This window comes from Oncorhynchus mykiss, chromosome 7 (assembly GCF_013265735.2).
Source record: "Oncorhynchus mykiss isolate Arlee chromosome 7, USDA_OmykA_1.1, whole genome shotgun sequence".
NCBI classification, from domain to species: Eukaryota; Metazoa; Chordata; class Actinopteri; order Salmoniformes; family Salmonidae; genus Oncorhynchus; species Oncorhynchus mykiss.
This window is the reverse complement of record NC_048571.1, coordinates 5,553,858-5,570,196: the sequence shown is the minus strand read 5'-3', so window position 1 is coordinate 5,570,196 and position 16,339 is coordinate 5,553,858. Positions and strand designations below refer to the sequence as shown.

The following is a 16,339-nucleotide window of genomic DNA, read 5'->3' as shown; positions in this document are numbered from 1 at the left end:
TCGTTGCATTAAAGTGAAAAAGTATCAAAGCTTTTACATAAAGTTGTTTTACTAGTATCCAAATCATGAGATGATTGTCACACCAGCACCAAGTTCAAACGGTTTATGAGATGATGAAAATAACATATCAGAACACACACAGATGTCATATTTCCCTGAAAAACACACAATAAGGTTACATTTAAAGTGCAATTGTGCATTTGGGATATTTCAGTCAGCAATAAATAGTATATCCTCACAGTTTATAACACACAACTACGTTATAAAAACACGATCAAAACACACTGTGGTTAATTAAAGTCATTTTTGTGCACGTTAAATACAAGTATACACATTTATAATACATGTTTCGTATATGGGAAGTATGGGAACTGAATGTCAATAAATAGGTCACTTTGTGAGAAGTTCGCTAGTGTTCAAAGTGGAGTGGTTGTTTGTTGTGTACAGTCAATGTGCATCCTCTTCAAGGGTTTATTGGTTGTTGGCGCTGCCAGTCCAGTTCTCCAACACCCAATGAGTGGTGTCACAGTAGGGTGCAGGTGGTAGAGCGGGCACCTCTACCACCAGAGTCCGAGGGTGCTCTCAGAGGGGGCTGGGCACCACTAGCGCTGGTCTCTGATGGATCTCTGTTCTCCAGCCCTGCAGAGGGACCCTTGGCACTGGCAGGCAGCTCCCCCATGCCGGTGCCCTCTGCTGGGGCTTCCGCACTGTCCTCTGTCTGCTTGGCTTTGGAGGAGGACAGGCGTTTGAACAGCAACAGCTGAGGGCCGTAGAGAGGAGAGAACACAGTGAGATCTGACCTACTCAATCACTGACAATCACATAGCTTTATGACCTGGTGTTCTGTTGTTTAGCTTATGCCTCTTTGTTCCAATGACTTTCTGTTATACCTTTCTGTTGGTCCTTGGTTGGTTCTTGGGTTTCTCCTCTGTTGTTGGATTCTGCAGCTGAGTGCTGGATGCAGAGCTCTCCTCTGTCGGAGCCAAAGGACTGGGCTGACCTGAGTCCTCTGCAACTATACACAGACACTTCATGATAATCCATCCACCCGTAGTACAGAAACAGTAAAGCATCAACCACATAAATAGTTCAAGACAAAGTTCACCTGTTTGTCAGACATTTCAGAACATCTCTTCTATGCTCACCTTTCTGCGCACCGTCTGGGAGAGTTTCTTCTTTCACACCCTCTGGTCCCTAGAAAGAGGGAATTCTGTTTTAGAAGTTAACATACAGGTCCTAGATCTGTAGATTAGGGTCATCGGTAGGGTAGCGTACCTGGAGGGGTTCTGCTGTGGACTGGCTCTGACCCTGTAATGATTGTCCCTCCATGTCCTCAGATTTCTCTTTCTCCTCTGCTTTGTTGTTCTCCTCCTTCTCTTCTTCTTCTTCTTCTTCATCATCCTTATGTCCTTCCCCCTCTTCAGCTCTTAAATCCTGCAAAAAGGGATGAGAATGAGTGGGGCAGACTGGTTAAAACAAGCGATAGTAAGTTAGGTAACAGATACAACTTAGTCAGGGGAGAAACTGCACACTGGTGCACACACACACACACACACGAGGGAGAGTCGGAACTAAAGAGATGTGAGGAAGACTAGAGGTGGGAGCTTCACATTGGATATGGATAGTGGAGTCACAACAGGGAGCTAAGGGATTACAGACAGGGATAAAGGAAGAAAAGGGATCCCACCTGCCACTGGAACAGTTTCATGCAAACAGCACAATGCATTCATGTGTAGAGAATGTGTTCAACACAAATGATATCATACGTGGTGGGACTAGTTCTTGACACTGATTTTGATAGTTTTAGAACAACAAATATTTATTTAAACATAAATAAAACTATTCTGTAATATTCATTATATCAAACAAATCATGATAAAATTTTTTTTTAACAAAATCGTTGGAGGGCATGCCTGGAAAATAGTAGCTACTATTAGTAAATTGTCTTTACAGAAGAACAAAGTTGAAAGGGGTATTTAAAAAAAGCATTTTAGCATCAAATCTTAACTGCCATGTAAAATGGTAAAGGACTATACAAGGAGATTGAAAGACAAGGCTGTGGACATTCAGTTGATACAGTAAAACAAAATGGAAGTCGTGAATAAAAACAGTGAGACTGTAAAGGCAGTTGATATACAGTAAAACAAAATGGAAGTCGTGAATAAAAACAGTGAGACTGTAAAGGCCGTTGATATACAGTAAAACAAAATGGAAGTCGTGAATAAAAACAGTGAGACTGTAAAGGCAGTTGATATACAGTAAAACAAAATGGAAGTCGTGAATAAAAACAGTGAGACTGTAAAGGCAGTTGATATACAGTAAAACAAAATGGAAGTCGTGAATAAAAACAGTAGGAGAAAAATCTAGTTATACAAAAAGGTATGGGTTGAAAAAAGGCATTAAAATGCTCAATTAAGAGTGTTCCTGAGAGAAGTTGACAGACAGCACTGGTTTGGAACAGAACAGATAGGGCTATCATTTGAGATTGAGGTACTGAGGTAAAACATTGTCCCAGAACTCTTCCCCTTTCCCTGACCTCTGTTTGGACCCGTTACGTCTGGCCGCAGCATTCTGATGACTCTCCTGGCCTTCATTAGCTTTTCCTTTGTCAACCACCTCTTCTTCCTCCTCCTCATGTTTACTCTCCTCCTCCTCCTCCTCTCTGGCTTAATTTTCTTCTTTCTCCTCCTCTTTTCCTTCTTCTTCCTCACCTTCACTCTCCTCCTCCTCTCCAGGTTCTTCTTCTTCCTCATCATCACTCTCCTCCTCTCCAGCTTCTTCCTCATCTTCACTCTCCTCCTCCTCTCCAGGTTTTTCTTCTTCTTCATCATCATCATCTTCACTCTCCTCCTCTCCAGCTTCTTCCTCATCTACACTCTCCTCCTCATCTACAGGTTCTTCTTCTTCCTCATCATCTTCACTCTCATCCTCCTCTCCGGCTTCTTCTTCTTCATCCTCCTCTTCACTCTTATCCTCTTCTTCCCTCTCCTCTGCAGTACTGCTCTCTTCATCTCCTTCCTCCTCTGCCTCTGTTCCACTGCCTGCCTCATTCTCATCTTCCTCCTCTACAGATCCTACACTTTCATCCTCACCTTCTTCCTCTTTCTCTCCATCTTCTTCATCCTCCTCTTCATAATTGGATTCCTTACTCTTGCTCTCAGTGTCACTATGCGATACTTCCCCACTCTCTTCCTCCTCCTTGCTCTCTCCACCCCCTTCTTCCTCCTCTTCCTCCTCCTCCTCCTCTCCTACACTCTCTCCCTCTTCTCCCACTGGGCTACTTGTCCCGTCACCCTCCTCCTCTTCCTCCAGTCCACGCTCCTCTTTCTCTGCATCCTCTAACTCACTTTCGTCTCCCTGATCTGTTTCAGTCTTACATGGCTCATCTCCTCCCTCGCTCTCCTCCTCTAATTCAGAGATCCCTCCATCCTCCCCCTCTACCTTCACCGTGTCATCATCCTCACTGTTTTCCTCATCTGTCACCTCATCACGGCTCTTGGCCACTTCTTTTCCACCCCCACTTTCTGCCCTCCTCATTCCAACCCCTCCCTCACTCTCTTCCTCTTCACCCTCACTCTCCTGCTTGGCCGGTGTCTGATCGTCGCTGCTCCCTGTCTCGTCTCCACTCTCCTCCCCTCTCCTCTCCTCCTGTTCTCTGTTGTCTGGGGGACCAGAGTAGGACCTGCATTGCTCCTCCTCCACCCCCTGATCAGAGCTCCCCTGGGCGGGGATGATGTTGATGCGGACTGCTGTTCTCTTCCCTCCTGGTTCGGAGGCCATGGATGCAGATGACTGGCTCCAGGAAGACTGGGCGTCCTCAGCACTCTGTCTGCTGAACCTCTGGGCCCTGCTCTGACTCCGGACTGACTCACTGTCTGAGGGAGAACCAAACTGTCCGGCTGTCACTAGCCCCACACCTGACCCCAGAGAGGACACTCCGGTCAGTAAGCTGCGCAGCGGTGTCTGTTCAGGTGGGTCAGTCTTGGGTTTGCTCTTTTCTCTTTCTGTATTTTCATTCGTCGTTTTTTGTGGCACTTCAGACACCAGGTCTGGTTCAGTTGTCTTGTCCACAGGCAGTGCATCCGTTAGCTTAAGGCCTTGTGAATGTCTGCCACTCTTTCTATCTGGTGTCCTCCTAACAGCTACATGTTGACTTTTCACCTTTGTAAATATAGAGTTGACCTCTAAGATAGTATTTTTGACCTCTGAACTTTGACCTTTGGCTGTGCCCTTTATTTGGATTGCCTTAGAATCCACAACAAATCTCTCCCTCACTTTTCTCTCAACTGCTAACAGTTGTTTTTTCTGTGCGGACGGACAGGGTTTGGACTTGGCCGTGCTAATGTCCCCTATGCTGGATGGCTTGGCAGGGCCAGCCTTCGGCTCAGCAGGCTTTATCGCCTCCAGAGCCACAACGAGGTTCTCCTTGCCACTGCCTTTGCCCTGGGCAGCCCTGTGGCGCGGTCTCTTCTCTACCACCAGAGACCTGTCACTGGAGCTCCTCAGCAGCTCTGCGGGCAGTGCCCCCCACGGGGTGGGATCCACCCTCCTAGGGGTACAGAGTTCTGGCTGTTCCTCAGCCTTACCATGCCCTTTCACAAGCTTACCCTTCCTCTATCACCAGCGCCAGGAAGCAGAGGATGAAGAAAATATGAAAGAGTTAGAGGAAAATAGTAAACATGCAGAGAAAACAGAGTGAAGAACTCAATAGAGCTCAACGCTGAAAGAAAAACACAGGCAGATGGTAGATAGTCACTGTAAATGGTACAGGGAAGCAGAATGGCTAGCGTGACGTAAATGAAAGTGTATGTCCCTGAGTTCCTCAGTCAGACCGTCCCTTGTTCAGGAAGACATATTGATAGTGCCGAGTAATTTTGCAAGGAGCTTGCTGGTCGGTGCGCAGAGGCTGCTTGATCATAATAAGAAAACTCCTTAGTTGACAGTTATGCTGTGTGTGCATCTTACCTTCTGTACAGGGGACAACGTCAACGTCTTGTCACTGGGGTCCATTTTCATCACATGAGTCTGCCACAAAGAAGAGACTTGTGTACAGGACCTTTGTGATAACTTCTGTATGAAAGCTCCACAGAATGTACAGAACAGAATTGGGTCAGAGTTGGTGACTCACCATGTTGAGGAAGTCCGTGGTGTCTCCCAGATCTTTAACACTCTCGTTGTCCATCATGTTCTCCACAGTGCTGCTGTCTCCCTCATCCCTTCCCTTCTCAGCTGACCTCTTTTCTGCCAACAACAAAATATCACAAGAATCTTTTCACTTCTTAAAAAAGAATATGTAGGCTCAAGAGAAGTTAGGAGAAATGTGAACAGTTGCATTGTGATGTGATAATGAAAAGGGACCATGCTAGCTGTTGAAAATGCAATGCTTCACCAAGGAATATGTGTGTTTTCTAAATAGTTCAACAATCGAAACAGATATGCCTGCAATGTAATGTAATGCAATGTAGTTCAGTGTAGATACCCTTCTTGTTAGACCCAGTGCTCCTGTGTTGGTGAATGCCGTTGTGCACCTTTCTGTTGGTTAGCTCCTTGGGGGGCAGACTGGAGGGGATGGTCTGGCTGGACACGGGCAGGGGTGCGGAGGTATTGAGGTGTCCGGACGTCAGGGGGGGCAGGGTCCGGAACATGAACCCAAACTGCTCCGGGGAACGCTCCTGAAACAGAGAACACAGGGTTAGTTAGCTGTGTTAGCTTAGCTAGCTTACTTATATCCACTACTTGTTAGGCCCATGATTAGGCTCCATGTTGTTACTTATCTCCACTACTTGTTAGGCCCAATGTTGTTACTTATATCCACTACTTGTTAGGCCCATGATTATGCTCCATGTTGTTACTTATATCCACTACTTGTTAGGCCCATGATTAGGCTCCAGGTTGTTACTTATATCCACTACTTGTTAGGCCCATGATTAGGCTCCAGGTTATTACTTATATCCACTACTTGTTAGGCCCATGATTAGGCTCCAGGTTGTTACTTATATCCACTACTTGTTAGGCCCATGATTAGGCTCCATGTTGTTATTCATCTCCACTACTTGTTAGGCCCATGATTAGGCTCCAGGTTGTTACTTATATCCACTACTTGTTAGGCCCAATGTTGTTACTTATATCCACTACTTGTTAGGCCCATGATTATGCTCCATGTTGTTACTTATATCCACTACTTGTTAGGCCCATGATTAGGCTCCATGTTGTTATTCATCTCCACTACTTGTTAGGCCCATGATTATGCTCCATGTTGTTACTTATATCCACTACTTGTTAGGCCCATGATTAGGCTCCATGTTGTTATTCATCTCCACTACCTGTTAGGCCCATAATTAGGCTCCAGGTTGTTACTTATATCCACTACTTATTAGGCCCATGATTAGGCTCCATGTTGTTATTCATCTCCACTACTTGTTAGGCCCATAATTAGGCTCCAGGTTGTTACTTATATCCACTACTTGTTAGGCCCATGATTAGGCTCCAGGTTGTTACTTATATCCACTACTTGTTAGGCCCATGATTAGGCTCCATGTTGTTATTCATCTCCACTACCTGTTAGGCCCATAATTAGGCTCCAGGTTGTTACTTATATCCACTACTTATTAGGCCCATGATTAGGCTCCATGTTGGTATTCATCTCCACTACTTGTTAGGCCCATAATTAGGCTCCAGGTTGTTACTTATATCCACTACTTGTTAGGCCCATGATTAGGCTCCAGGTTGTTACTTATATCCACTACTTGTTAGGCCCATGATTAGGCTCCAGGTTGTTACTTATATCCACTACTTGTTAGGCCCATGATTAGGCTCCATGTTGTTATTCATCTCCACTACTTGTTAGGCCCATGATTAGGCTCCAGGTTGTTACTCATATCCACTACTTGTTAGGCCCATGATTAGGCTCCAGATTGTTACTTATATCTACTACTTGTTAGGCCCATGATTGGGCTCCAGGTTGTTACTTATATCCACTACTTGTTAGGCCCATGATTAGGCTCCAGGTTGTTACTTATATCCACTACTTGTTAGGCCCATGATTAGGCTCCATGTTGTTATTCATCTCCACTACCTGTTAGGCCCATAATTAGGCTCCTTGTTGACAGTGCTAAAAGGTGAAGGACGTCTAGTTAGGGATCTCCTTAGAGAACCAGGCCGCTAACATTAAAACTAACACTGACTCAATAGTTTCAGACAACTATCTGAGGAACTAGACCGCATCATCCCAGGGACATGTGGCGGTTCAGGGACTGGATGTTGAGACTCCCAACACTCCCACTTTTACATGTGTGGACCCCCAGGCCAGTACCCACCCTCTCTCTCCTCCTGACCCGGGCAGAGAGGCTACTGTTCAGGATAGCAGGGGTGGAGGTTAGGGTGTCCCCTAAGAGCTCTGTGTAGGACTTCTCCACGTAGTCCTCTGTGACATCATTCTCCTCCAGAGTCACTTCCTGACAGCTCTTGTCTCTGGGCTTGGCTAGAACCAGCATGTGGCAACCTCCGCATGTCACCTGGAACAAAGACAACAAGTAATTGACCTGAATCTTGCACTTGACAAAATTATAAGATAAGACTGGATGTCCAACAATCATCACTTTTTTACGCTTTCAGGGAAAAATCTAAACTTGAGATAAATTTGTCATCAGCCATGCTATGATGTCAAAGTGAAATTCTCAAATTACAATTCAGCCTTCAGTTGAAAACACGAGGTACAGTTGAAGTCGGAAGTTAACACACTTAGGTTGGAGGCATTAAAACTCGTATTTCAACCACTCCACAAATTTCTTGTTAACAAACTATAGTTTTGGCAAGTTGGTAAGGACATCTACTTTGTGCATGACAAGGGTCATTTTTCCAACAATTGTTTACAGACATTATTTCACTGTATCACAATTCCAGTGGGTCAGAAGTTTACATACACTCAGTTGACTGTGCCTTTAAACAGCTTAGAAAATTCAAGAAAATTATGTCATGGCTTTAGAAGCTTCTGATAGGCTAATTGACGTCATTTGTGTCAATTGGAGGTGTACCTGTGGATGTATTGCATCTTTGCTTTACATCATGAGAAAATCAAAAGAAATCAGCCAAGACCTCTGAAAAAAAAAATGTAAGACCTCCACAAGTCTGGTTCATCCTTGGGAGCAATTTCCAAATGCCTGAAGGTACCACGTTCATCTGTACAAACAATAATATGCAAGTACCAACACCTTGGGACCACGCAGCATCATGCATTCTGTCTCCTAGAGATGAACGTACTTTGGTGTGACAAGTGCAAATCAATCCCAGAACAACAGCAAAGGACCTTGTGAAGATGTTGGAGGAAACAGGTACAAAAGTATCTATATCCACAGTAAAACGAGTCCTATATCGACATAACCTGAAAGTCCGCTCAGCAAGGAAGAAGCCACTGCTCCAAAATAGCCATAAAAAAAGACAGACTACGGTTTGCAACTGCACATGGGGACAAAGATCATACTTTTTGGAGAAATGTCCTCTGGTCTGATGAAACAAAAATAGAACTGTTTGGCCATAATGACCATTATTATGTTTGGAGGAAAAAGGGGGGGGCTTGCAAGCTGAAGAACACCATCCCAGCCGTGAAGCACGGGGGTGGCAGCATCATGTTGTGGGGGTGCTTTGCTGCAGAAGGGACTGGTGAACTTCACAAAATAGATGGCATCATGAGGAATTTAAAATTATGTGGATATATTGAAGCAACATCTCAAGACATCAGTCAGGAAGTTAAAGCTTGGTCGCAAATGAGTCTTCCAAACGGACAATGACCCCAAGCATACTTCCAAAGTTGTGGCAAAATGGCTTAAGGACAACAACGTCAAGGTATTGGAGTAGCCATCACAAAGCCTTAACCTCAATTTGTGGGCAGAACTGAAAAAGCATGCGCAATCAAGGAGGCCTACAAACCTCACTCAGTTCCACCAGCTCTGTCAGGAGGATTGGGCCAAAATTCACCCAACTTATTGTGGGAAACTTGTGGAAGGCTACCCGAAACGTTTGGCCCACGTTAAACAATTTAAAGGCAATGCTACCAAATACTAATTGAGTGCATGTAAAACCTGAGCCACTGGAAATGTGATGAAAGAAATAAAAGCTGAAATAAATCACTCTCTACTATTATTCTGACATTTCACATTCTTAGAATAAAGTGGTGATCCTAACTGACCTAAGACAGGGATTTTTACTAAGATTACATGTCAGCAATTGTGAAAAACTGAGTTTAAATGTATTTGGCTAAGGTGTATGTAAACTTCCGACTTCAACTGTACATACCGCTTGGACGTTGTACTTGAGGAAGCGTGGACAGAGAGTGGGCTTGAATTGATTGGTGAAGTTCTCCTCTCCCAGACCCAGCTTCCCATGTCTCCCGTCCCCAAAGGTATAGAGAAGACCATTGTCTGAAACCATGACAACTACATGTCAGTCAACTTAATAGACGCAAGCAATGTTATCATGGCAAATGGCAATGGAGTTTATCCATAAAATGCTAGTACCACTGTTGTATAAAAGTTTGCACATTTACAATGTCTTTGTAACATTTTCTTAATTATAACTGTGTGAAAATTGGGGTGAAAATTGTGTCCGCTAAGCCTGTTTACCTGAGATGACAGCAGTGTGGTTCTCCCCACACATCACCTGTCGTACTCGGCCCTTCCTGAAGTGATCCACCGCTCTGGGCAGCCTCGCCTCAAAGATGAAGGTCCCCTGGCCCAGCTGACCAAACTGACCCAGGCCAAAGGTGTACAGGTCCTCCTCTAGAGTCAAATGAAACACAGCGCTACATGGTTAAGCCACTATCTCCTGATGCTTTGTGCCATAGAGAAAAACCCCAGACAGTTTCATTACGCATATAAAACAGAAAAGTAGTACACAACCACAAACAGGCACAACAAAATCTTATAACAATGTGCATTTAGACTTTACACAACCTACCTTCACTATTTGGATAAATACGAGCATTTTAAGGACACTTTCAAAGTGGGACCAAAACCTGTTCATGGGACATGCTGAAAGCCACAGCCTTGTGAGAGTCAACTGTCCACTGGTTGACACCAAGCTGCCTACCTGTCACAGCCACGGTGTGCCCGCCTCCACATGCCACCTGGGTCACCTGGTCTGTGATGCCCTTCACCAGCTGGGGCATGCGGTGTCCATCGAGCTGACCCGTGGCCAGGCCCAGTTTGCCGCTGTCGCACTCCCCAAATGTGTACAGGCCCCCGTCAACTGTGACAAAAGAGATTCCCTGTTGATTAATTACATTAACATATTTACCTATTTTTAGATCTATATCTATACGTTATTCTACCAACCCAAGAAGAATGTTCATACACAATGGGGTAACTCCCTATTCCTACAAAGTTGTGGAATCATGTGACCTGCCACACTGACAGTGCTGAAGTAGGCTATGCCATTGTCCCCTCACCAGTGACAAAGGCAGAGTGGTAGTACCCACAGGACACCCAGGCCACTGGCCGACCCACAGTGACCTCCTGGGGGGTCAGGGCACTGCTCTCCTTCCCCAGGCCGATCTGACCCTCAGTGTTGTCACCCCACATGAACAGCGTCCCACTCTCTAGAACAAGGACATCATCACCGTGATTATTTCCAGCAAAAATCAGGTGAGGAGGAGCAACAGAAATATAGACAGTTGATAGTAAATTAGTGCAACTCTGGTCTATGAAGTAAAAATGTTTGTCATCAATATGAACCAGAAGACACTCATAGTTATAAGTCACAACCTCTGAGTTACAACGGGAGAGTCTTACCTGTGAGGGCAGCAGAGGTGTTGGAGCCGGCAGCAAGCATTTTGATTGGTCCATGTGAACTGAAGAAGTCCACCAATTGGAAGGCTGTCCTCTCCTCACAGTCTCCCAGACCTAGCTGACCTTCGTTGTTTCCACCGGTAGAGTACACGTTTCCCCGAGCTGTGGACAGGACACATACATGAATCAGTCTCAGTTCTACTACCACAAGGATTATAATATAAAACATTAAAGGCAAAACTTCACTTTCCTGTGTTTAATATATATATATATATATATATATATATACACACACACACACACACACATCACATACACCACACACACAAGGTCAAAAGTTTTAGAACACCTATGCATTCAAGGGTTTTACTTTATTTTTACTATTTTCTACATTGCAAAATAATAGTGAAAACATCAACACCATGAAATAACACATATGGAATCATGTAGTAACCAAAAAAGTGTTAAAGAAAATCAAAATATATTTTCTATTTTAGATTCTTCAAAGTAGCCACCCTTTGCCTTGATGACAGCTTTGCACACTCTTGGCATTCTCTCAACCAGCTTCATGAGGAAGTCACCTGGAATGCATTTCAATTAACAGGTGTGCCTTGTTAAAAGTTTATTTGCGGAATTTATGTCCTTCTTAATGCATTTGAGCCAATCAGTTGTTTTGTGACACGGTATGGGTGGTATACAGAAGATGGCCCTATTTTGTAAAAGACAAAGTACATATTAAGGCAAGAACAGCTCAAATAAGCAAAGCGAAATGATAGTCCATCATTACTTTAAGACATGAAAGACAGAAAATGTCAAGAACTTTGGAAGTTACTTCAAGTGCAGTCGCAATGAGTAGGTGTGTCCAAACTGTCTGTCTGTCTGTATGTCTGTCTGTCTGTATGTATATACACTACCGTTCAAAAGCTTGGGGTCACTTAGAAATGTCCTCATTTTTGAAAGAAAAGCACATTTTTTGTCCATTAAAATAACATAAAATTGATCAGAAATACAGTGTAGACATTGTTAATGTTGTAAATGACTATTGTAGCTGGAAATTGATTATTTTTAATGGAATATCTACATAGGCGTACAGAGGCCCATTATCAGCAACCATCACTCCTGTGTTCCAATGGAACGTTGTGTTTGCTAATCCAAGTTCAAGTATCATTTTAAAAGGCTAATTGATCATTAGAAAACTATTTTGCAATTATGTTAGCACAGCTGAAAACTGTTGTTCTGATTAAAGAAGCAATAAAACTGCCCTTCTTTAGACTAGTTGTGTATCTGGAGCAGCAACATATGTGGGTTCGATTCCAGGCTCAAAATGGCCAGAAACAAAGAACTTTCTTCTGAAACTCTGTAAAAGGCCTACTCCTTGCAGGACACAAAGAGTCAACTTTCACTTAGTAATATGATTATAATTTGGTACATGTCATCATTTATATTGTACCTGTGGTCATAACTGTGTACTTACAAGTGTAAACTATAGTGTGATTTCTTCCACAGGCTGCAAGCCACACCTTTTCAGACTTCAAAGCTTAGAGAAAAACAAGAATGAGAAAGACACCCATTTTCAGATTGCAATCAGCCACAATAGCAGGCCAACCCTCTCTTTCGCTCCTCTGCTGCCCTCCTGCTCGGGAGATTAGATTATTCCAGATTACAGACCCCTCCAGATTGGGATTACAGCAGTGACAAATCTCTCTTTTGTCTCCTGCTACTAGTATACCCATTCACAATTTACAAAACAACAGCATCATTACTTAGTTTAAGCCACAGAAAATCCAGCTAATTTTGTGGGGGAAAAATATCATTGGACATTTGATTTCAGTAGCTATATTGTCTGTCGTCGTCCCCCACTCCCTCTTGTCTAGTACATTCAAGGGGAGATGACAGCAATACAAAAGAGTACTGCTTTTGACCCAAAACAAAGGGAGAGCAATTTAGACCCACCTTTCACACAAGTGGGCTTGTTCACCATGGTCTTTGATCCCAAACCCAGCTGACCCCAGTTGTTACTGCCAAACATGAAAAGCTTGCCATTCTCTGTTGAAAAATAAATAAATAAAACCACTTGAGAAAGCTACAGGAACAGCGACATTAATACTAATAGAAGCTGCAGTTGAGCAGCATTTCATTTGCATAAACATTTATTTTAAATGTGTGATAGGGTGTGTTAGCAAATTATTTTATCTTACTTCAGGTGTTGCATGTTCTTCAGAATTGCAGGCCCATTTTCATATGGCTCTGATCACTACCATCAATTTGAAAATGTAATCAGTCACTGACCTGTTATCAATGCTGTGTGCTCATCCCCACAGGCGACTTTCAGAGGTACATCATTTTTCAGCCAAAATTTACTGGGGACGTTATCTGCAAATTTGCTTTTTCCAAAGGTGAAGACTGCTCCCGTTTCTGTTAGAACACAAACAACATCGATCACATTTCAAACAGCTAGATAGCCGGCTAATAATACACAGTCATGGCTAGATGGGATACAAATTGACGTCAAATGATGCATTTTAGCTAACCCTAACCCAACCTTTTATTTTTTAAATTTAACTAGGCAAGTCAGTTAACTACAAATTCTTATTTACAATGACTGCCTACCCCGGCCAAACCCGTACAACGCTGGACCAATTGTGCGCTGCCCTATGAGACTCCCAATCACGGCCGGATGTGATAGAGCCTGGATTTGAACCAGTGATTGTATGGACGCCTCTTGCACTAAGATGCATTGCATTAGGCCGCTGCACCACTCGGGAGCCCGAAAAGTTCCAATACAGCCATTTTATTTTTATCTTAATATCAAATTATTTCTGGGTAACAACGAAGTACCTTAATGTGATTGTTTTCAATTAAAATAGACAAAAATAAACAAAAATTGTTTGCAAATACTAGCAATTTCTCAAACAATTTTACTAGGACTGTCGGTGTGGTCTGAATGGGGAGGGGAAAACTGAAAAAACACTAGCTGTTATTGGCAGAGGTTTGGAACTCTTTCTTATTGGTGTTTTAACTAATTTACCCCAAAACTCCATCCCACCAAAGCAGGCTGAAATTACAAGTGTGCTTTTTCAAACAGCTAAAAGGGCATTGTCATAATTTCCACAATTTCACATTATTATTGCAACCTCATAGTATGGAAATATATATATAAACAATGCTCAAAAAATTAAAGGGAACACTTAAACAACGCAATGTAACTCCAAGTCAATCACACTTCTGTGAAATCAAACTGTCCACTTAGGAAGCAACACTGATTGACAATAAATGTCACATGCTGTTGTGCAAATGGAATAGACAACAAGTGGAAATTATAGGCAATTAGCAAGACACCTCCAATAAAGGAGTGGTTCTGCAGGTGGTGACCACAGACCACTTCTCAGTTCCTATGCTTCCTGGCTGATGTTTTGGTCACTTTTGAATGCTGGCGGTGCTTTCACTCTAGTGGTAGCATGAGACGGAGTCTACAACCCACACAAGTGGCTCAGGTAGTGCAGCTCATCCAGGATGGCACATCAATGCGAGCTGTGGCAAGAAGGTTTGATGTGTCTGTCAGCATAGTGTCCAGAGCATGGAGGCGCTACCAGGAGACAGGCCAGTACATCAGGAGACGTGGAGGAGGCCGTAGGAGGGCAACAACCCAGCAGCAGGACCGCTACCTCCACCTTTGTGCAAGGAGGAGCAGGAGAAGCACTGCCAGAGCCCTGCAAAATGACCTCCAGCAGGCCACAAATGTGCATGTGTCTGCTCAAACGGTCAGAAACAGACCCCATGAGGGTGGTATGAGGGCCCGACGTCCACAGTTGGGGGTTGTGCTTACACCCCAACACCGTGTAGGACAATTGGCATTTGCCATAGAACACCAAGATTGGCAAATTCGCCACTGGCGCCCTGTGCTCTTCACAGATGAAAGCAGGTTCACACTGAGCACAAGTGACAGACGTGACAGAGTCTGGAGACGCTGTGGAGAACGTTCTGCTGCCTGTAACATCCTCCAGCATGACCGGTTTGGCGGTGGGTCAGTCATGGTGTGGGGTGGCATTTCTTTGGGGGGCCGCACAGCCCTCCATGTGCTCGCCAGAGGTAGCCTGACTGCCATTAGGTACCGAGATGAGATCCTCAGACCCCTTGTGAGACCATATGCTGGTGCGGTTGGCGCTGGGTTCCTCCTAATGCAAGACAATGCTAGACCTCATGTGGCTGGAGTGTGTCAGCAGTTCCTGCAAGAGGAAGGCATTGATGCTATGGACTGGCCCGCCCGTTCCCCAGACCTGAATCCAATTGAGCACATCTGGGACATCATGTCTCGCTCCATCCACCAACGCCACGTTGCACCACATACTGTCCAGGAGATGGCGGATGCTTTAGTCCAGGTCTGGGAGGAGATCCCTCAGAAGACCATCCGCCACCTCATCAGGAGCATGCCCAGGCGTTGTAGGGAGGTCATACAGGCACGTGGAGGCCACACACACTACTGAGCCTCATTTTGACTTGTTTTAAGGACATTACATCAAAGTTGGATCAGCCTTTAGTGTGGTTTTCCACTTTAATTTTGAGTGTGACTCCAAATCCAGACCTCCATGGGTTGATAAATTTGATTTCCATTGATCATTTTTGTGTGATTTTGTTGTCAGCACATTCAACTACGTAAAGAAAAAAGTATTTAATAAGAATATTTCATTCATTCAGATCTAGGATGTGTTATTTTAGTGTTCACTTTATTTTTTTGAGCAGTGTATATAAATAAAAGACTGGGAAATCACGTTGTTGGCTGCACTGGCCCTTTAACCCAATTATCATAACCTGCTACTCAAAGTCCACTCTGATATAAACTGTATCCCATCTAGTCCAAAAACAATACACAACTTGAAGCTAATTTAGCTAGCTTACTACCTGTTAACCACATTATCAAAGATACTGATAACTTTTCCCTGTGACATTATTCTCCGTGACAGACGTAAACAACGGCGCACATGGAGGTTGTCCCTTGTTGCCAGCTAGTTAGCTAATTTTCACTAGTGTTATCTCGCCTGGCTACTTTGCTCATGCGTGATAGTTTATGTTAGCTAGCACACTAGCACACTTGCTAACGTTAGCAAGCGATATATTTCATGTTCATTCCGAAACATTTTCAAAAGGGTGAATAATGTTAATTAGTTAACGTTAGCTATATAGCGAGCTATCTTACCAGGTATCTCGTCTTCTGTCTCCCCTGCCATCGTAATGTCAAATCGGCTTAGCAACTACACTACACAAGGTTAGCTGCTTCTACGTGTGTTGTTTTCGTTCGAAACAACCCGGATGTAAACAAAATTTCACCTGTAGCAACCAAGGCTGCGTTTCATTTTGTTCGAGTTGCACCCTCCCCTGTGTCATTTGTTCAGTCCCCCTCGCACATCTGGGGCGTCTGTTGAAAGCAAATGGCAGAAATAATGTTCACTTTTTGCTTACATTTATCCAGTGGTCTCAGATCTGAAGGGGAATGAAGCAGGGCAGAGGGGAGGAGGCATATTGTAAACTGAAAACCAGCCCAGGGATCAACTTCTATTGTA

General features: G+C 43.9%; 1 protein-coding gene across 2 annotated transcripts; it reads right to left on the bottom strand.

Moving 5' to 3' along the window:
- Window positions 1–88: 88 nt before the first annotated feature.
- Window positions 89–16,222, bottom strand: LOC110497009 (X-linked retinitis pigmentosa GTPase regulator). 2 transcript variants are annotated; one of them, XM_036982155.1, is made up of 17 exons: window positions 15,976–16,222; window positions 13,071–13,196; window positions 12,735–12,827; window positions 12,256–12,318; window positions 10,785–10,943; window positions 10,442–10,591; window positions 10,084–10,242; window positions 9,618–9,773; window positions 9,292–9,416; window positions 7,317–7,514; window positions 5,480–5,672; window positions 5,129–5,241; window positions 4,966–5,025; window positions 1,276–1,434; window positions 1,146–1,194; window positions 891–1,009; window positions 89–760 (listed from the first exon to the last, which is right to left on the bottom strand). In XM_036982155.1, exons 1-17 carry the CDS (start codon window positions 16,004–16,006, stop codon window positions 524–526), a joined length of 2,190 nt encoding a protein of 729 aa, XP_036838050.1. In that variant the 5' UTR covers window positions 16,007–16,222; the 3' UTR covers window positions 89–523. The 2 variants fall into 2 exon arrangements, with proteins under 2 accessions (XP_036838050.1, XP_036838049.1); XM_036982154.1 differs by having other exon boundaries at window positions 891–1,015; window positions 15,976–16,220.
- Between the last annotated feature and the right edge of the window lie 117 nt (window positions 16,223–16,339).